The sequence below is a fragment of the Lytechinus variegatus genome, chromosome 1 (genome assembly GCF_018143015.1).
Source record: "Lytechinus variegatus isolate NC3 chromosome 1, Lvar_3.0, whole genome shotgun sequence".
Classification (NCBI taxonomy): Eukaryota; Metazoa; Echinodermata; class Echinoidea; order Temnopleuroida; family Toxopneustidae; genus Lytechinus; species Lytechinus variegatus.
In genome coordinates, this window is record NC_054740.1 from 61,056,658 (window position 1) to 61,079,838 (window position 23,181).

The 23,181-nt window shown below is 36.4% G+C and overlaps 1 protein-coding gene across 1 annotated transcript; it reads right to left on the bottom strand.

The window, feature by feature from the left end:
- Positions 1-6,272: 6,272 nt before the first annotated feature.
- LOC121418740 (V-type proton ATPase subunit H-like) lies at positions 6,273-21,983 on the bottom strand. The gene is made up of 11 exons (XM_041612820.1): positions 21,745-21,983; positions 15,782-15,971; positions 15,283-15,396; positions 13,943-14,145; positions 13,545-13,652; positions 12,865-12,949; positions 10,994-11,172; positions 10,451-10,576; positions 9,359-9,460; positions 7,263-7,376; positions 6,273-6,605 (listed from the first exon to the last, which is right to left on the bottom strand). The coding sequence occupies exons 1-11, from the start codon at positions 21,906-21,908 to the stop codon at positions 6,563-6,565; spliced, it is 1,428 nt and encodes a 475-aa protein (XP_041468754.1). The 5' UTR covers positions 21,909-21,983; the 3' UTR covers positions 6,273-6,562.
- Positions 21,984-23,181: the final 1,198 nt, after the last annotated feature.

Below are 23,181 nucleotides of genomic sequence, written 5' to 3' on the forward strand. Positions count from 1 at the left end.
ACTAATAGGAATAGAAAATTCTAACTTAATTCACTTAAGAAAATCAATTTCTGAGTAATCGATTAAATAATATTGCCCAAGATCAAATCCATTGTTCATCAATATTATTAAATGGTGAAACAATAATCGTTTAGCGACAGTCAAGATCAAGTGATCCCCTTGTATTTCAACAAAATAATAATCAATGAATTATTGATTTTGTGTATCGGTACAAGGCTGGATCCCACAGATCAAAACAGTGTATGGACAAGATATGAGTAAGTATGAGAACAAGACAAGTTTATGAGAACAAAGTGTTTTATCAGCCGTAATTACGCATTGATTTGTATATGGGGGAAATTACGGAAACGAAAGGTTAATACGAATCACGTTATGGGAAGTAGTAGCACGCAACCATTAACAATGCTTGGAAAGTTTCAACGTTAACTTTTATGATCTACCCCGCCCCTTCTATCTCCGCCTAACCCACCCCTCTCTCCTTCTCTATCCATCCCCGTCTCTCCCCTCTCTTTCTTTTATTTCATTCATTTTATCCTCCCTCTACCTTTCTCGCTATTTTATTTTTCTTATCATTCTCCTCTCTTTACGCCTCTCCATATATCGGGTGTCCCTTTCCAAGATACTCGAAGACTTAAATGCTTCACTTACATGAAGTACCTTAAAGTTCGGTGATGTGTATTTAGGGGTATTTAGATAAGTGTATTTTCATGATATATATATATACTTAGCATAAGTTGATAACTCTTTGTAGATATACATGTATGTAGACAAATCTGAAATAGGTGGATGGTGTAATTATAGTTATAGTATATTGTTTTTGTCTTTTAATTTTCTTTTAACATGGATGATTTGGGACTCATTAATGATTGTATTTGACAATGTAATGCATCAGAATATTGCTTTTGCTTGTAATAAATACAGGCGGAAAATACAGAAGAAAAGAGAATGTATGCCGTAGTTTTGTTGTAGTTTTCTGTTGAGTAAAAATGTTCCGCGTTGTGTGTCTTTAAATATGATATCGACAAAATCGACAAAAAAGAGTGAATGTTTTTATTCATTATGTGAGAGCTATTTTCTTTCGCCTGATCATTTCCTATTTTATTAAGTCTGGATACTATTATCAGTATTTAAGGATTAGTTGGTTGACTGATGAAGGGGTTTGTATTTTTTTTAATCCATTGCGATCATTTTCTCAGTAAAAGTTAATTGCTTGAATTTAATAAGTGATTACCAATTTTCGTTTTTTTAATCAAAATAAATATATAAGCTTTTTTTTTAAATCAAAATTAATAAATTCCATTAATTTCAATAAACCATTCCATTAATATGGGGACATAGTGGCTGGTTTAGCATTGGTAATATAAAAGGAGATGAATACAAGAAGGAAAATAAGATTCCTGGATAGCAGCGAGATACAGAGAATACATTAAGATTATTGGACAAGGTACTTACGAACCAAGAATCTCGCCTCATCTCGCGATCAATAAAAGACGCAATATGATCTTTTGACCCTTTGATAACCTTTGACCTAATGATTCTCATGAACACACATGTGGAGTTATCCAAATTTCTACCAAGTGTAATCACAATTGATACAGAAATAAAGAAATGAGAGCAAGTTGAACAGTAAACTTTTAAAAGATGGAAATGGCCTTTGACCCCTAGATGACCTCTGAACCCATCATCCTCATGACACACATGTGGTATTACCCAACGATCATTTGTACCAAATTGATGCAGATCGAAAAGAGAAATGAGAGCAAGTTGGCTAAGAAACTGCAGCTCAAAATCAACAAACAGAACTGCTTCTCAATGAAAACAATTAGATATTTTACACTAAAATGATTATTAGAATGACAATTTTCTTTCCTAAATTATGCATGTGACTTGTGCGCTCACACAAGTCTGAAAGAGCTGTATTTTAAATGTACTGGAAAACAATTGAGAACCAATGACACACTCTTGCTCTAAAACATCCCAAGCAGCTGGTCAAAAGCAATGGATCTCTGCCCAGGACAAAAAGGGACCTATTAAAGAAACTGACAAAATAACTATGCAAATGAGCTTGTTATCAATAGTAAAAAAAATATATATACTCTTTTTATTGCTGCGCCGGGTTCCTGTCTTTTGGCAACCTGGCTATAGATCATAATTGATAAGAAGGGTTTAATACTTAGGCTTAAAGGAAAAAATGAATAAAATGAAATATCCCAATGTGACACGATGCTCAGTTCCCTTAAAAATAATTAAAGGTCAAGTCCACCCCAGGAAAAAAAATGCCGACTAGAATAGAGAAAGTTCAAATTAGCATAGTGCTGAAAATTTCATCAAAATCAGATGTAAGAAAGTATGACATTTTAAAGTTTCGCTTATTTTTCACAAAACAGTGATATGCACAACTAGGTGAGTCAGTGGATGATGTCCATCATTCACTATTTCTTTTTTTATTTTTTGAATTATACAATATTTCATTTTCTTATACAGTGCGTATCAAAAAAAAGTTTACACTTAGAAAAAGTCCTGTAAAATTATACATTTGTAATATCCTGAAGATTTTTCAACATGTTAACATTGGCACAGATCCATTTAAGCAAACGACGATATAACTGTAGAAAAATATTTCCGCTTGAGTGAGCACGACTTACTTTTGAAAAGTTAGTCAAAAATGATTTGCGCAGAATTTTGAAATAGTTATGCGAATAAAAGTAGACCTTAATCATGAAGAACACATGGAATTTAGCTTGTAAATTTGATTAGAAGATATCTTTTACCTTTTTAACTTGTTTCCTTGCCCATAACACTTCGAAGAGTGTATTGCGCCCCCACCCCTCTCCCCCCCACACACCAAGGCCATTGTGAGGATATTTGCTTTACTTTGAGCTGTTATTTACATTGAATGGCTTAGGTTTCATTTTCATTTTGTTAATCATTTTCAAGCTTGGGAAAAGTGTGGAGAAACAAGTATTGAATGAAAAATGAAAAAAGTAAACCCACTTTAAATGATAAAACCTCAGTAAAAAAATACTGGAGATGTCTGATATAAACTTTTATTCAGATTAAGTTATGTCCTCAGATCCAGCTGGCATAACAATGGTAAAGTTTGTGCTTACTAAGTGTTAAAATTTTAATTGGGTGGAAAAATTGTTACAAAATATTTGAATGTATCCGTTTTTATTCAATTGGCTAAAAGTGCAAGGGAAATGTATGAGAAATGTTTCGCAGGGTAAGTTTGATTTCGCCCTTTCCCCTTGACACAGCGTGAAAACGAGCATTTCTGCGCAAACTGATTTCTGCGAGCTTTACAAAAATGGACAGTGCTCACTCTCAAGTGTAACATTCTGTCAAAACTTTTACTTTCGTTGGATAGATGGGACCCAAACCCAAGATTATATGTGAAAAAATTACCCACATGTTGTATATTTTTTAATTCCTATGGCTTTTTCAAAGTGTAAACTTTTTTTTGATACGCACTGTAGATTTGACAATAAGGGCCAACTTGACTGAACCATATAGTATTAAACAATGCTAATTACACATGTTCAGGGAGGAATTAATCATTGTATCACTTGACAATGAGGAGAAAATTAGAATATTTAATATTTCATATAATAAAATACAAAAGATATAGTGAGTGGATGACATCATAGTCTCATTTGCATACTAACCAGGATGTGCATATAACTGTTTTGTGAAATTAAGCAAAATTTTAAAATGTTGTAACTTTCTTATTTAACATCCGATTTTGACGAAATTTTCAGTGTTATGCTTGTTTGATTTTTCTCTTTTTATTCATATCAACTTTTTGTTGAGGTGGACTTGTCCTTTAATCAACTTTCTCAAATTGATAAATTTGACTTAGATGGCACAGAAGCAGATCCAATGATTTTCTCTGTAGAAAATGATAACTCTCATGGATAATCTTCAAATTAATTCAGACAGAAAACCTAACCTTTTGATGATAATGGTGGTGGAGGTCATGATAATGACGATGAGCAATATATATGCTAGGTAGACTGGTAGGTACAATACATAGATAAATAGATTGATAGGTCCACTAATGCACAGTTGACTTTCTTTGCAACACCGTCATAACATTCACTTCAAAATAAAAACAAAAAAATCTCACGTAAGCGTTCAGTTATACATACCAGGATAATACATTTATTTCATATAATATATAATTTCTCCAATATTCCATATCTATACAGAAATAGTACTTAACACATAAAATAAAAAACATGTATTTTAATGTGTACTTCACACGAATGTTGCTTCACAATTGTAGAACATACAATCATCCCATACAGCTACACATATACTAAACTATCTTGATAGGGGGTTCACAATGGAATGTCATAAATATTTTTCCTATCTTACTAGAATGGCTAAAATGGAAGGGTTTTGAGATAAAATGCAAATGATCAAATATCACCCTGATCAATTCCTCCCAATACATGGATTGATAAAGAATAATTCCACCCACAGTTTTCAGCACTTCTCAGGCTTTGACCTCTAGAGAGTTTAAAGACCCTTGTTTTACTATTTACTAGTAATTTTCATGGAGTATCATTTCTTGTAATTCAACATTTCAATTGCTGTTCCTATTTTTACCATAATGAATAGTAATACCTTGGTCACATTTGCTCTACGGTGGCCGTACGGCGAGTTGAAAACAGCCATTTTAACATTTTTTGTACCAGCTGCATATAGGTGGTTTGAATCAAAATTAATGAAACGGCTGTTTTTGACTCGCCGTATGGCCGCCGTAGAACAAATGTGACTAAGGTATAATTTACCAGATCCCTATGATCAAATTTCAATTTTACACAATCTCCCAAAGCACCAATCAATGCATGAATAAGTAATACATTTAATTAAACATATATTAATTCTAACTACAAATAAATGACACGATAACCAAACAGTTCTTTAATCCATGCATATCTGCATTTCTCTCTTGAATTGGATGACAAACAAGGAAACTTTTTCAAATGGTATTACGGAAAGAGTATATTTTCTACAATAATACTTAACAGAAAAGATGATTTCACTCCATTGCACATTCTGAAAATATATTTTCATATTGGGCCATCAAAATGATTAAAAAAGAAACAGAAACACAATTTATATATTCACAAATTTATAAATTGTGTTTCCAGACTTGAAGTTTAAAATACACCATAAGCTCTCCTGTATTGCTTGAAAGATAATCTGAACAAACTGTTACCTGGCGCACTGTAAATATATCTCACATTCCATCCTTCCTCTTTCACATAAACACACAGGTAGCATGCATATTCCGTAACTGGCATGGCACTCTTTAATCCCCCCTAACAACAAAAAAAACCATTCTAGGGAAAAAATTGTAGCATTTCAATTAATTCTACATTTTGCATAACCATAATTATTATATGGGTCACTCTGCCCAAGTAAATTCTCACAAATCTGTTTCACTTAGAAATTCTAATTTCTAAGTGGGATTACAAAACATGTGATATTAACACATGTTTTGGATATCCTGGGGCCGTCTTACAAACCATTGTGATTGGTCCGATCAATCACAACTATGGAAAGCCAGCAAAGTCAACATATAAAATGCATGTTTGTTCAAAACAAATTCTGGATATGAATGTATATCCATCAATTCATTGAATTTTTTGACGATTTGGTGTGTTTTCGTTTGTTTACAAGGACATTTTGCAAATTTCCTGTAGAAAAAATTGACACTGATGGATTTCCATAGAGTTACGGTTGATTGGATAAATTGTAACTCTTTGTAAGACAGGGCCCAGGTCTAAAATAATGCTACAAGTTTGAAGATTATTTTTCTACTGTAAGATCGACCTATTCAGAGTCTCCTGTACATACATTCTGTTAGAGTCAAACTTGTCATTTCTGATCATAAACATAATCATGCCGAGCGCGTGAAAGCTGCTTGAGCTACAGCCGGGGTAATAATATCCAAGTCCTTTGGAAGTGCATAGAGACATCATCATAATGTGTAATGCACTATACAAGGACCATACTAAACATAGGTGAAGGCTGTACCTACAGCTTTGGTTACAATGATAAACATAAATATCAAGAGATGCAAAGCTTCATTCCATGACATGATCGTTCAACAAAAAAGCTAAGCCCAGCATGGCTACATTATAATTCAAGGGCAAACCACATATTTGTCTTTTACCTCGGTTACTAGTCCAAGCCTGTGTAAGATGTTTAGCCTTACAGTATACAGCATGATGGGGTCAGCCGCTTTTTTTCTGACATGATGGGCTGAGAAATACTGGATTCTAATGGTTACTATGGCAACCATCAGAGAATGACAACTCCTCAGTGATGACAAGGGGCTGGTTTCACAAAGAATAACAACTATGGTAACTATCATGGAATCCTTGGTTGTGATTGGCTGTTGAGCAATGATACCATGGTAGTTGCCATGACTGCAAAGGTACCATAACTCTTTATGAAACAGGCCCGAGGTTCATATGAGAGTGCTCTGGTTACCAGTTTTATAACAGAGTTGCTGATTGTTGATATCAGAATGCCCACGAGGCTCCTCCTAGCTTGCCTCTTGCTGGACAAGCTGCCTTCCTAGGTACTCCCTGTGGAGACAACAGAAAAGGAATGACTGAAATGAACATCCTGAATACTAGAACTACTACAGAAATAACAAACTTTTACATTTATCTGCAGTGAATTTTATATTGCACAAGATTTAATCTGGTGACAATTTGTGCATTTCATAGTACATGCGTGGAAGTTGAATGCTCATAGCTCGTGGCTACATTCTAATGGGGCCTGGTACCCTCTTACAACGGAGGCAAAAAAACTTCAGGAGGGGTGAAAAAGGCATCTTTCCTTTTCTCCATTATCAATAAGTAACACAGGGTTCCCACAGAAATTTGAAATTCCATGACTAAATTGCTGCTTTCCATGACTTCTCGTGACATCCCGGGAGTTATGTAGATTTTGGGATGTTACAAACTGGGAAAAATGGAAATCATGAATACCAATTATAATAGTAGAGTATGAGAGTTGCAAGACATGACAAACTGGAAAGCTGCCATAGCCAAGAGGTAAATGCAATTCCATGACATTTCCATGACTTTTCCTTGACTTTCCATGACCACAAATTTTTCCAGGATTTTCCATGACTGTGGGAATCATGTAACAAGAAAAAAAATCCTTGTAAAAGTGGGATAGTTTGAAAGTTAGGCTTTTTCTTGGATCAAATTACAGAAGGGATGACGTTTACTCACCAATTATGAACCATGAGTTTCTGTACGGCAAGCAGTGCTTCATACCTAACGTTGGGATCTTCATGGGTCATGTACTGCATAACAAGATGCTTGCCTCCTAGTTGTTCTATCACACTATCAGAGAAAAGGAATAACAGTTCCAGTTTCAGTTCACTTTATTAAAGAAAAATCACTCATAAAAAGACCACAACAATATACTGTACAAACTTATAACAAATATAATCATGAATTCTGGAAGATATGAAAAAAAAGGAGACTATGATGAAGTTTGTAAAACTTGTAAGAAATAGTCCTCTAACATACAGAGGAAATGTAATAAGATTTCATGGTTTTATATGTTACAAAATTGCAAATAGTTCATGATACTAATTTTTAAAAACAATATGCACAATAAATAAAATTTTCTCACAAAGTCGACATAATAATGTTATTAGGTCATCATCATGGCAAGATAAATTTTCTTACCAAGCTAAAATTCATGGCGAGAACACCATCTCACCAAGTTGACATAAGAAACATTGTATATTGACATGGCGAGATACATTACCTTGCCAAGTCAACTTATGAAAAGTTGTATGACAACATCATGCCAAGTTGACACATAATAAAAAGTAACTGGTGAGAGATTTCATTTTATCAAAGTGTGGACACATACTGTAGATGTTTAACTGTAGCCACCCATGTAGTGGCCTGGATTCCCTTCCAACTGGATGTGGTGCGTGCATGTTGAGGATACCAAATCAAATCTCAACATTTACTTGTAATATGTCACCATAGAGAGACATTGACATATAACTTTTAATATGTCGACTTGGAGAGATAACATACCTCGCCATGCTGAAATACAGCTTTTTTATGTAAACATGGCGAGAAAACGTATTTCGCCATGTTTACATACAAGTTTTTTGTCAACTTGGACAGATTACATATCTCGCCATGTTGACATACACTTTCTCTATGTCGACTTGAACAGATTGCATATCTCGCCATGTTGACATGCACTTTTTGTATGTTAACATAGCGAGAAAACGTATTTCGCCATGTTGACATGCAACTTTTTTATGTCAACTTGGACAGATTACGTCAACTTGGACAGATCACGTATCTCGCGATGTTGCCATACACTTTTTGTATGTCTTCTTGGAGAGATAACTTAACTCGCCATGTTGGCATGCACTTTTTTGTAAGTCAACTTGAAGAGATTATATATCTCGCCATGTTGTCATGCACTTTTTGTAAGTCAACTTGAAGAGATTACATACCTTGCCATGTTGACATGCACTTTTTGTATGTCACCATGGCGAGAAAATGTATTTTGCCATGTTGACATACAACTTTTTTATGTCAACTTGGACAGATCACGTATCTCACCATGATGACAAACAACTTTTTAAAGTCAACTTGGACAGATCACGTATCCCGCCATGTTGCCATACACTTTTTGTATGTCTTCTTGGAGAGATAACCTATCTTGGCATGTTGACATTCACTTTTTATAAGTCGACTTGGTGAGATTACGTATCTAGGCATGTTGCCATACACTCTTTCTATGTCGACTTGGAGAGATAACCTATTTTGGCATGTTGACATTCCCTTTTTGTACGTCGACTTGGTGAGATTACGTATCTCGCCATGTTGCCATACACTTTTTGTATGTCTTCTTGGAGAGATAACTTATCTTGCCATGTTACCATGCACTTTTGTAAGTCAACTTGAAGAGATTATATATCTCGCCATGTTGACATACAGCTTTTTGTATGTTGATTTGGAGAAGGGGAAATCAGACAATTACTCCGCTCTAAATTCCACACCCTAATCATATTGCCAACTTCAACCCTAGTTTAACATTATACCTTACCATAAACCTAAAATAAAACCATTAGCAACCCTAACCCTACATCTTAGACGAAACTAAGCCCGGAGAAATTGTCGCAGGAGCAAATGTTGTGTCACCGTCAATCTATATGAAGCCTAGTACAACAAATCTGTCTACACTGTTAGATTTATTAGGCACCTTACCAAATTTCCCAGATATCATTTTTAAAATCATAAATGGATACTAATTCCGTAGAGATGTGAAAGGGTTTTCTACTTACTTTTTCCCTCTGGGGTAGTGTCTGACATACTCTCCTATATCATGGGCACTGACACACAGGATAAGAGGGTCTTTAGAACTCTCTAACAATCTCGTCAATATCCTGCATATAAAGAATGAAATATAAGATTCGAAATAGACATGAAATTAAATAATCTGAAAATTTGCTTTGCCCAATAGATCGTGGGCCTGGCAGCCGCTGTGCAGCGCCAGGTCGACGAGGCTCTATCCCTTTAATCGTTGAATGCCAAACAGGGTATGTGTGTGTATTTGAGTTTTGTCAGACGTGTATCAATCAGATATGATTATTTACGTCTGGGACCGACCTTTAACGTCACCATCCGAAAGACGTGACCAGGGCTCGAACCTCTGCATCAATTTGTAACTTCCCCATAGCTTGGATTACAGGCGCACGCCACAACGCCCAGTAGCAGCAACTCCCATCTTTTAACATCTTTTGGTCTGATGCGGCCGGGATTGAACCCCCGATCTCCCGATTTTGAGACGGACGCTCTACCAACTGAGCCAACACGCCGGTGTAATGAGATGAGTCAGATAGGAAGAGTGAGGGAGGGGATGAGAATATAGTTTGGAGAGATGGAGATGAGAGAATTGATTTCTAGACAGAGGAAATTAATGCCTGGAGTGGGATTCGAACCCTCAACCCTCTGATTGAAAGGAAAGGTCAGAACCACCATAACATGATGCTTCCAACAAAAACCCCCTTGTGATTACTAAACTTCATGCAGCAGACTTTCTACCATCCAAAAGTCAAATGATCGCCCATCTCAAAGCATTATTCAAGACTAGGGGACCGTTCCATAAAGCTGTTCGTAAATTAAGAGCGACTTTAAGAATGACTTGTGATCCTTTCTTGTGGTAAATGACGGTTCAACATTATGTTCATTGGTGATTTAGCGCGTAAGAAAGGTTCACCAGTTGTTCCTTAAGTCGCTCTTAACTTACGAACAGCTATATGAAACACCCACCTGAATAAGCAAAACATGTGTCAAGAGCATCTTAAAGTCAAATTTTACCTTGGTAAAACAGATTTATCACCCTAAGCAAAGTCACTTGTATATCATTGACTTACTTGAGTAGCTCATAGTTCTTCTCATTCAGCCTGGCAGCATTCTCTCTCCAGAACTTCTCGCTCTTGTGAACAGGACTCCACTCTAAACGACCAGACTTCACTTCAGTAGAATACTCATCAAACGAACTGCAACATGACAACCAAGATACAATTAATTCATGTAGTATATTTAAAAGATGATTTTTAACGTATTGCGAAATTAGTTCTGAAATGGGTAGGTTCTAGTTGTGGTAAAATGAAAATTTGCCAAAACTTGCACTACCGTAGATACCATACTGTATGAGACCCACCAGCCCCCCCCCCCCACAAGTTGAATTTTGAGATGTCTATTGAGCTTAATAAAGCACACCATGAGTTAATACCCAACTCATCAAAATTGGCTGACAATATCCCCCTCAAGTACTTGATTGAATGTACAATAGATTCAGTGAAAAGAGAAGACACACTGTAAAATTAAATAGTATAAATGTGCAAAATTGCAATGTTAGGATGCCTCAATAAAACACCATGTTATATCTATCCTCATATATATATTCTCCTTACCTGAGATCTTGCATGCTGTTGTGCAGGTTCTCATTCAAGTATTCAATATCTTCGGTAATGTCTGGATCCTCTATCTTCTGTCCTTCCAGGACTTCAAGCTGCTTCAGGACCTTACACTGGATCATAGACAGAGCATTCTCCTGCGTGACCTCCTTCTCTTCAGGTTTCTCAACCAGATTCTACAAGGAAAATGATAAAAGAAATCAAGTTACATCAATAACTCACAAAAGTCTACTTGAGACTTTAAGGTTGAAATATTCATATTATTTTTTTACAAAATTGGATCACAAATGGATAGTGCAGTATGTATTGACATACCTGCTAACCTCTGGGAATGAAAAAAGTGTATTCTGTTATAAACAAGTGGAATGCCTCTGGCCGTCTCACCTGCACCACACAGTTCAATATAGCAGCAGTGCTGACTTTGAATACTACTCTAACTCGCACAAGATGTTCAGTGATACATGGTTACTCTTATGTCTACTTTTTATGAACTAGACCAATAAACTTACAGAGATATGATGGTTATTCAACAAAAAACCCCAACATGGCCAAAGTTCATTGACCTTACATGACCTGTGACCTTGATCATGTGACCTGAAACTCGCACAGGATGTTCAGTGATACTTGATTACTCTTATGTACAAGTTTCATGAATCAGATCCATAAACTTTCAAAGTTATGATGGTAATTCAACAGATACACCCAGTTCGGCCAAAGTTCATTGACCTTTGACCTTGGTCATGTGACCTGAAACGTGCACAGGATGTTCAGAGATACCTGATTACTATAATATCCAAGTTTAATGAACTAGACCAATAAACTTTCAAAGTTATGATGGTAATTCAACAGATACACCCAATTCGGCCAAAGTTCATTGACCCTAAATGACCTTTGACCTTAATCATGAGACCTGAAACTTGCACAAAATGTTCAGTGATGCTTGATTACTATTATGTCCAAGTTTCATGAATCAGATCCATAAACTTTCAAAGTTATGATGGGAATTCAACAGATATCCCCAATTCGGCCAAAGTTCATTGACCCTAAATGACCTTTGACCTTGGTCATGTGACGTGAAACTCGTGCAGGATTTTCAGTGATACTTGATTAACCTTATGTCCAAGTTTCATGAACTAGGTCCATATATTTTCTAAGTTATGATGACATTTCAAAAACTTAACCTCAGGTTAAGATTTCGATGTTGATCCCTCCAACATGGTCTAAGTTCATTGACCCTAAATGACCTTTGACCTTGGTCATGTGACATGAAACTCTAATAGGATGTTCAGTAATACTTGATTAACCTTATGGCCAAGTTTTATTAACTAGGTCCATATACTTTCTAAGTTATGATGTCATTTCAAAAACTTAACCTCAGGTTAAGATTTGATGTTGACGCCGCCGCCGTCGGAAAAGCGGCGCCTATAGTCTCACTCTGCTTCGCAGGTGAGACAAAAACCCCCCTGTTTTTCCCCCAAAAAAGTGTATTTCATAATAAAATGAGTGGCGCGCTCGCTCATTGCGGTGCTCAAGCTGTATGCAAGCTAAAATGCGCACTGCTCTTGCAGTTGAAAAAAACAACAACATTGAAACGTGTATATCTCAACCTGGTTTTAACAAAATGATTGAAAAAAAAAAACAAGTTAGCTGACATTAAATTGAATTACACAATCATTCTTGTGTAAGTTTTATGAAATAGAGACATACAGAGATGATTTTTCTCAATAAATTACGATTTTGTAAAAAAAAAAAAAAACTGCTGTATTTTGGTTGCAAAAACGTACTAAATACGGCCAAAACGTATCAGTTGGCAGGTCTGTATTGAGCTTGCTTAAGACACTGAATAATGCCATGAAGAATTAACTTACCCTGAAGACGGCCAAGATGATTCTTGTCACTTTCTCCTTCACACTTTCACTTAGGATATCAGCCAAAACTGGAACAATCTTGTACCTTTACAAACAATTGTTTTATAAATGGATAAGTTTATTTAAAGTAAATTTGAAGAAATACCTGAACATAATTCTTCCAACAGCCTACAAGCTTTAGCTTTTTAGACATACCAACATGTAATTAAGTCAGAGAGGATTATGTTGAATTGCAGTTCATAAAGACGCTCAAGTCATAAAAAAGTAAACATCGATAAATTTCACATGCCAGATAAGTATTTTATAACTTTCTGACAATGTATAACCTAGAAATTGACAAATTGGTCACTCTGAAAATTCTTTCCCAGCACAAGATCTGATATAAATATCAGATAAAGATCAGATAGAAATATTTTAACTTTTAGAAATATGAAATTTAATTCGAATTGACAGTAGGCCTATATACACAAGAAAGGGATGAAAGACACCACATCCAGGTACCCTATTCACATTAGAAACTTTTAAATCAGTTGCATATCTGTGCGCACAAGGACGGGTTGAAGGACACCATTTACCCTATTCGTATAAGAAACTAAACCGTACATGTGTACAAATAGGGATTGGTTGAAAGACACCAACGCATGTAATGACCCTATTAACATCTCAGATCTAATACTCACTTGTTTATCTGTGCACACAGGGATGAGTTGAAAGACACCATCCAGATACAAAAGATTAGCTGGTATTGAATCTGGAAGCTCACCTTTCCTGATAACACAAGAATCAACCTACAAATGGAGAATGGAAGAGTAGGAGAACATTAACATACAAAATAGAATTACACGATACAATCACAATAAATCACGCAAAGAAGCATGATTTTTTTTTCTTGAACCCGCGAAAAAAGGAACATACTCTTACGAAATGACCAATCAAATGAATCTCATTCAAGGTATATCAATGAATGATTTGAAAAATAAAATAAAGCAATTTTTCTTTATTTACAAAATGGTGCATCGCTGTAAAATTCCCTCTTTCTATTTAAGTACGACACCAAAAAAAAAAGAGCAGTTCATACGTGCTGATTCCATCATTTGCCATGAAGCCGACCCTGTACTCGTTGTATTTGAGCATCTGTTGCAGACACATGGCCACGGTCTGAATGTACTCATTGTTCTGTGTCGTCAGTTGATTGCGGATCCAATTAAAGAAGAACTTGAGATCGCTGGAGTTCATACGATCTTTGCCGTATGTGGCAAGTTTGGCTACGATTCGGCAAGACTGGAAAAAATAAAGCAGATATATGTTGATAGTTAGTGATTCTGTGCTCAACCTAAAATTGATTATGTTGTGCATTCTAATAGGTGGATTTTTGCCAGAGGATACAAAGTACAACCATTTTCATACCCTAAATGATGTGATTATGGTTCACATGGAGGTGCAGTGCCTTAAAATGTGGGGGCAAGGTCAACATTCAAAAGTTGCAAAAATGACACAATATTGAATGTCACTGTTCTTTTTTCTGTGGTGATGAGTGAGTTTCTCAGCGGTTTATTTTATTTTCATGCACCTTAAATTCAATATTAACATGGAATCAAACACACCTCTGCACAAGCAAATACATAACAAACAAACAAACAAATATGCATGGGTATTTCAAACCATGACTCAAACCATGTTATCTCACAGAAACATCACTACAGAAGCAGGGGCTTGATTTGTATGAATTTTCATCTGTATTGACACAGACAAAAGAATCATGTTCGTTATATTGACCCTTCATGACTTTTTCTGCTCATTATGCAGCTTTTCAGTTCAGACCTCATCCAACACTTTTGAATCCTGCTCTTTTCATGATGGCATGATCTTAACAAGCATGGTATCACTTTGAAAGAAATTAAATGATCTTTTGAATTATATAAAATATGCATTGTGGAAAATTGGGAGTTAGGAGAAATTAATGGCCAAAGTCAGATTTCCAAACTTTTTTTGCTCGTTTTGCAACTTTTCAATTCAGACTTCATCCATAACTTTTGAATCCTACTCTTTTCGTGATGGCATGATCATAACAAGCATAGTATCATTTTAAAGAAAATTAAATTATCTTTTGAATGTCAAATATGCATTGTGTAAAACTGGGAGTTGGGAGAAATTAATGGCCGAACTCAGATTTCCAAAAGTTTTTTTTGAGGGGTTTACATACAGATACAACTTGTCGTAACCTTTAAAATATTGAAACTGTAATTTTCATATTTTGCAAGTGGGGAAAGTAGTGTCAGGGTGGGCGGGTGTGATAATGCAAAGAGCGCCGAGTGGAAAGTCTGAGTGATGGAAAGTTCTGACAGGCACCGACCACCACAGTGACAACACAACGATCAGATACTTTTCTTTCACTGAGCTTGGTCAATATTTATGTACCTGTGTGGTAGCAAACTGGTCCTCTCTGTTGAGTAATGTGAGGAATGGGACCCATGGACTCGTCTTGCTCTTCCTGCCCTGCTCAGCAAACACTGAAACCCGCTCTGGCTTTTCCTGTCATAATGGAAGCACATCACAAACAATTATCATCAATGTGTGGCTACTACATATTCCTTCTAAACTAGAATTTGAATGAAAAATATTAAGTAGATAATGAAAACCTAGCCATATGTGGATAATTCATATAGCGAATAAGATAGCACACAGTATAGCACAGAGTTAGTTAAACGTTGCATGTAATGAACACATGTAGATGGCAGGTTTATGTTCCGCTTGGTCCAAGATCACTTTAACTGATACAATCGTATATGAACTCATAATACTAATACATTAAAAAAAAAAAAAATTTCATTAAAGGAAGAAAAGCCCATAAAAGAATAGTGTGCCTACCCACGAAACCTCTACACTATACATATCACTGGTCCTACAATGTACGTACCTTCAGCATGTCATCCACTAAGGTGAGGATGTACCGAACTGTCATCTCCTTGGCAATACGCCCCATGAGACGGACCAGGGTCTTGGCACAGAGGGGGCCCAGAGCCTGGATTAGTTGATCCCTCCTTTCAGGTCCAGCGAGATCGTAGTCCTTGATGAAGGCAAAGTCCTCCTGTGAAATCATCTGGCCCCTAAACACAAAATGACAGCAAATAGATTAATGAAGGTAAGTCTTTAAAGGTTGCAAACAAAATTGAATTAAGAGAGTTGAGAGGGCAGGTTTTCACTTTCAAGACTAAACCACCAGACACCTTTGAGTGTAATAGGGAGCGCATCAACAAACTCATTTAAAATGAATCTTAGGAGACATTGGTCAACTAAGAAAAGTAAATTCATACCATACAAAGAATAAGTTTGCTTTTACAAATTTGAATAGCATTTTTTGTCATAAGAGAAAAGCTCTCCACTATTAATGTACAGTCCTATGCGAAAATATGCTATACAAAAGACTTTTTGCATAGCAGTCTTTCAAAAAATGTGGAGCAAATTGCGATGCAATACATGTACCAGGAAAATTATTCCCTGCCATAAGAATTTATCATTTGTTCATGCATTTCAGCTGCACAGACCCTTTAATAGCACAAAACTTTCTGGTAACCATCTTAATGGTTGCAGAAGGGCATTCATGCAAATTCTTGGCTTAATCTAAGGTATAAACTATCAAATAAAAATGTGACACATGAAGCATCGAATTCACTCTACAAAGAGCTCAAGGTGCATGGAGACCTAAGGATTATTATTTTTTTGGTTGGGGGAGGGGATTAGGGTGTGTTTTCTTCAAAATTGTAAAGTGTTTCAATAGAAATTTCCATACCGTAAATACATTCATAAATTATGAGATCACATCAACTGGTTTGTAACAATTATATTGCTCAAAGTTTGCCCATTATAATTACAGTAGGCCTATATCATTTATAGGGAATATCTATTGAGAACTAATGCACATAAATAATTGATACAGGAAACAAATTACTATACACAACAACAAAATCACAGTACATGTATGCTTCTCATCATCATGCAGTTCATGAAGTAATATTTTGCATGAATGAGTAAGTCCATTTTCAATTCTTCATTGTAAATCCTACCTCCTAGCATGGAGATATAGCCAAATGTGTAGTACAGGGTTGGCTCACTTCCTGTGATAGAGATCTGTTTGTACACACAAGCTTTATCCAGTTAAACACAAAGGAATTTATTGAATACACTACAATTATTCTGGGATGCATTCATAAAGGTTTTAAGGACAGTCAAACCTGTATTAAAAGGACAACCTGTCTGTAAAGACAAGTTAATTGAACTTGCCTATATTTCAAAATAAAACAAGCATAAGAGAAACCTCCACATAAAGACCACCTGCGTGAACAACTTTTCTTTTCCCCTTGGGTGCTATAAATTACATGTACATACAGGTCTCATTTTACTATCAATATAAAGGAAAAGCTATGTACCAAGTACCAATACTGGGATAATAGAATCAAGGAGATTTCATGTAAACGGACGACCTTGCAAGGGAGTGAACTAAGAGGGTGGGGAAAGAACATTGGGTAGTTTTTATTTTTTTAAATAATGCAGAAGTCACAAACCCCTGTCATACATGTATCTATCAAATGGTGATGTTACAGGTCTGTCCTATAGCTCATTGATTGATTGATTCATCAATCAATGTCCTAAAGACAAGCCTTACAAACATATAAGGGCAAGGACTTTCAGGTTCAGAGTTCAGCTCCATGGAATAAGACATACAATCTGTTCCTAGCTAGATATTTGTTTTCTACCAATCATGCCAGAAAAATGAATTCAAAATCTGTGGGATTTACATAGTTCACACCCCCATTTCATTGAATACGTACGGGTCTAGTGTTCCAAGATTGAAGTTATTGATTGCCCTACACATGCTCATAGTGGGAATGTACACCCAAACCCTGGGCCCAAGTACCAATGGTAACCATGCACAATATGCTCTAAACATGTTGCTAAAAAACATCTGGCTCTGGAATATGATCGGTATAATGAATGGACTCATACCAGGGCCCGTCCTAGATTGATCCAACAATGGTAACTCTATGGAAATCCATCGGTGTCATAATTTTTTCTACAGGAAATTTGCAAAATGTCAATTGTAAACAAAGGAGAACACACCAAATTGTCAAGAAATCAATGAATTTATGGATCTACATTAATGTTGTAACCCGCATCCGTTGCGGTACGGGTTAACCTGCCGGTATGCCTCTGATCGCGGGTTGCGGGCCGGGCCGAGTTCATTCTCAAACCCGCAGACCGTCATGCGAAAAAAAGGGAGAATAAACGACGCATAATAAAAACATTCACAGTTAAAATTGAGTTAAGATCATGTGCTTCTTACGTGGCAGATTCTTTAAGAGACGTAGATATTTCCTTTTAAAAATGCCGGCGTATTTTTGTCTTGTGAATAGTGAACAGGACTGAGTCTGAGACAGTTCAACATGATAAATACATCGAGTTGCTCTCTTTCAAAGGCCAGCGCCAGTGCGTGCGTGCATGCAGCGCAGTCAAAAGCAACCGCATGGGCCAATGAAACTCGATGTTGAGTTTCCCGTCCCATTTTTTCCAGCTCATAATGAGGAACCGATTTCATTATTCATTTTTTTTCAGAAGATGAAAGTTTGACCTTTTGTAACCTTTTAACGCACTTTATTCCGTGGAACTTGAAGCCAGGGAAAAATTAATCATTTTTTTGGGGGGGCTCCATTTTCATTTTTTTTGCAATATTTCAGGGGCTCTTTTCAAATGCTACGTTTTTGTATTTTGAGGAATACCTGTTCACTTATTAAATTAATTATTACTTGTTTAATATTGTATGATTTTTTAAGTTTTTTTCATGCCTAGAATCTTGGATGTGGGTGTGTTTGTGTGGGTGAGACTGTGAGTTGAACTTGATATAAATGAATTTAATATCTAATTTTTACTCCATCTAATTCCAGTACTTGGCCATGTAATAAAGGCCCACATACCCTTACTTTTCCTGAAGTTCTTTGAAAACGCAGATCTCCACGAAAATTGTATTTCTCTATGGGGGAGTCTAAATTTGGTGAGAATGAACTCATTAATAACTTAAATATACATGACAATGAAGAAATCATCAAACTTCATTGGCAGTTTTGAAAAATATACCCGAAATATAAACTCTGTCTGAAGCAGAAAATCATCATCATTGAGGCCTTTACAGAGCGAATTGTCCCCCAGAGCTCTGGCAGAGAGACAGAGCTCAGACTAGCTAGCACAAGCGCCAATGCGTACGTGGGTGAGTCTCCCGTCGGCCTTGTAACAGATTGAGCTTTGATGATTTTTTTGTCTGATATTTAACTCATCCCCTGGAAAAATAAAACAAATGATTTTTAAGTTATAATTAGCAAATAAGATAAATTATTTTGGATGAGTACTAGGCCGTATGATAACTCACCAACGCGAGGTTACTAGACTTTGGGATTTATTGAGGTAGCTCAACCATACCTTGAGCGATGTTCGTGCAGGCTCCACCGGTTGTTGAGTGGAGCCTGCACGAACATCCCTCGAGGTATGGTTGAGCATGCAGCGTCATTCCATTCACAAAAAAAGAAAGAAAGAAAAGATTTGCAGGTATTTACAAGATATAAAAGTAATTGTCTTACTGAAAAGCTTATATTAATGTTTTAAATCAGTTTTGAATCTAGATATCCAAATAGTTTATTTTCAGAATTTGATTTTCAAACGCGGGCGACGGGAAACTGAACATCCAGTTTTAGCGGCCATATTATCGAATGAAATACAAAAACAGAAGGAAATAATATAGAGATAAACGAGAAGAAAAAATTGACTGTATCATTATCAAGGTATTTATTGCAATTTTGATTACTTTATAGACGAGGTCCCATAGAATTGAATATTGTAATTATGATTGTTGTGAGTCGCAGTGTCGACCGACCTGGACTGAAAAACAACATTGCCGTCTGCCGATCCTTGCTGGGCAGCCTGGCCTAGCTAGCGCGCTGAGCTGCGGCTCGCTAGCTCCGATCCGAGGCATTAATTGCGTAATGCTTTCAAAATCGAGATCAGAGCGGACCCATTTCGTGGTACAAAGTCACCCAAAAAACATTTTCTCTCCGGAATAAAAGGCGAATTTGCAAATTGTAAGTAAATTTACTCTAGGCTAGGTAGTAGTAGATATATATTTTCCTGATTTGAGCCTGTATAGTGTGGGGATTGCAGAAATAATGTTTTTCATTTTTCAAAGATAAATTGACTTGCGGGTTAAAACCCGACGGGTCAGCGGGTCCCGCTTGCAAATTATTGGATTATACGGGACGGTACGGTTCGGGTTTTCACTTGCGGGTTACAACATTAATCTACATTCATACCTAGAAATCCCGGCCGTGCGCGAGGTTTACCGTGTTGGAGAGCCATCAATGATCGACAGCGCATCGATAGAACTTAAATTGATGACTGAGTCTTACGATATGAACGAGCATCATTAACACTTGGAAGTGCAATATCGAACGCGCAATTAAAAAAAAGGAAATTAGTTAGCAAACGCAAATTTATAACAAAGATCTGATCAGAATCGTTATAAGAAAGCAAACAAAAACTTAGAATTTACTCATGAGATGATTAATCTCGAAAAAAATCACACCAATTCTTTCTTACATCATTATAATCAAGAATATTTTTACCCGTCCGGCGCGCGTCCGGAATTACAATATAATTTGTCACGCACGAAAATAATTGTTTTTCGCGGAGGGGTATGCGGCAAGTGCGGTGCAAAGAAAATGGTTGGAAAATATAAAATAATTTCATCATATTCATGATTTTCAGAATATTTGGAATAGCAAGTGATTTTTCTTGATTGTATTTCCTCTAGTTGTCTTTTTTAAAGCACTGAAATGAAAGTGTCCGGCAATAGGATACACTGCCATACTTGTAACTTCTGTTGTGTCAAAACCCAAGCTTCTCAAGAAACCAAGACATAAAGTTTACTTGACTAACAAAGGTGACTTTGATCAAATGCGTAGATATGAGTCAGTTCAATGAGCAACACTTCGCTTTAAATTCAACTCAGAAATCTGTTTCGGAAATCTATAACAGTCTCAAAGATGCTGTGCTTAGGTCCAGAGATAAAAATGTCCCATGCAAAATGTCATGGCAATCGAATAGTCTTCCATGGGTAACTAAACCATTAGGAAACTGATAAAAAAAAATCACACAAATTACATCATTGTAATAAAGACTAACTTTACCCGTCCGGCGCGCATCCAGAATCATGATGTGATTTGTCTCGTAAGAAAATTATTGTTTTCCGTGGATCGGTAGGGAGCAAGTGTGTGCAATGGAAAACGGTTGGTAAGTATACCCAGTTGTTGTGTGTCCAGACAGGTGGTGTGTCTGATCAATTTTAGAAAGTCATTTGGAAAAATTTACAAGGGACATTTTATCAGTTATAAGTACAAAATGTCAGGAAATATTATAGAGAACAAAAAAGAAGATGATTCCAACTATTGAATTCGTATTTTTAGTGTAATCCAAAGACAAAAAAGGATACAAAAAAGTGTCCGGACATCCGACCCCCCACAATACATGCCCCATCCTAGTCCTACTGTCTGTACTACTAGTATGAAATAATTTCATAATTTTTGTAATATCTTAAATAGCAAGCGCAAATTTTTCGGCATTGATTGTATGTCTGGCAATAGGCTACACTGCCATACATTAGTCTACATTACCGGTAGTCTAAAACTTAAAAGTTAGCATACACCTGCAATCTGCATTGTAGTAGGCCTATCGTTTGCAAAACCGCATCACATGACCACTCATTGCAGAGAGTGCAGCGAGAGCTAGCTTGCATTACCATACCGATACGTGCGCTACACAGGGGATTCTACCGGTACTCACTGAAGATATGACTGCCAATTGACACGGTGATTTCTGACTTCATTTGCTTCTCTTTCGAATAAATTTAATGGAGGAAGGTCTGCATGGCCCCCTACAAGTCCACTACCAGCCTGGGGCCCATCAGGGCTTAGTTGAGTGTAAAGATTCGTCATTTTTTCAGGCATTTCTTTCCGGACTTTCCAAGTCGACAACGACGACCGTCCAACAAAAACAGCAATAGACGTACGACCAGTCGTTTTATTTATTTTATTCTCTCCGTTTGTAGCTCTATTTAGATCTCGCGAGGAGTCAGCTAGGGGGCATGTGCCCCAGTGCCCAGTGGCGTAACAGGCGGAGGGCAGGGGGACAGCCTGCCCCTCTGGCGGGTTTCACCGGGAAAATTAAAAAACGGGAAAAAGAGATAAGGGAGGGATAGAGAAAGGGAAAGGGGAAAGAATCATAAGAAAAAAAAACATAAAAAATGGGGAAAACCGAAGGGAAGCGGAAAACGAATGAAAGAGGAACATGTGAGAAAGAACAAATTATTCCGATATAATAACTAATACATTAGCATGATTAGTAATTAGAAAGGGAGATAAATTAAAAGATGACAAAATAGCAACGACAATGAAAGCGGGAAAAGGTAGAATGGAATGAGGCAATTAAGAGTTAATTTTCATTTTATTTTTATCTAAATATATTTTTACAGGAGACAACACTATTTTACATCGAGGTCCTGAAAAACTTACATCAAAATCAGAAAAGATAAAAGAATAAGACCAGCTGCATATCATAAGTAAAGACAAAGAAAAATGACACTATTGGATCATTATTTACGCCTTTATTAAAAATACATTGCATGTATTTACAATTTTTAAAAAGATGAGGTACCATTTCGATAACGAAGAAAAGGGACAAGAAAAAAAGAGAGACACGAACGGGCTGCTGATATAGGATTGAACGGGAAGAAAGATTGACTGCATATAACATTAAGTTTTCTAAATTTTATGAAATGATGGTCCGAATCAGGACAAAAAACTCTAACATAATTATCCAAAGCTACCGGGGGCTCTACCCCATACCACATACAGCTATAGGGGCTCTTCTTAATCATGTAACATCGGGGCTCAGGCCCTTCCTTTAAGCTTTGTATTTAACTGGCGTACGGGGGGGGTCCTGGTTCCACACCGAATGGGAAATAAAGAGAAGGCAACGTAATGAATGGAAAACAATGAAATATGTTATTTGCTGAATACAATGTAAAAATCTGTCAAATAATCAGAATTTCATTCCAAATAGACATTTTTTTTTTGGGGGGGGGGAGCTCGCTCGCTGGCGACTTTTTTACAAATTTTTCCACATTGCTATTAATATGTTGTGACTCCTCAAAATATTTATTTCATTGCGCAACTGCGTAGAATTAATGTGTTGTGTAAAATATAATATACTGAATATATC

Coding starts and splice junctions, on each gene's coding strand:
- LOC121418740 (XM_041612820.1), bottom strand. CDS start 21,908: ATGCCTGAAAAAATGACGAATCTTTACACTCAACTAAGCCCTGATGGG. Junction 15,972..21,744: donor AATTGGCAGTCATATCTTCA/GTGAGTACCGGT, acceptor TTTTGTGTTTAG/GGGCCAGATGATTTCACAGG. Junction 10,577..10,993: donor AACAGCATGCAAGATCTCAG/GTAAGGAGAATA, acceptor GTCATGTTGCAG/TTCGTTTGATGAGTATTCTA.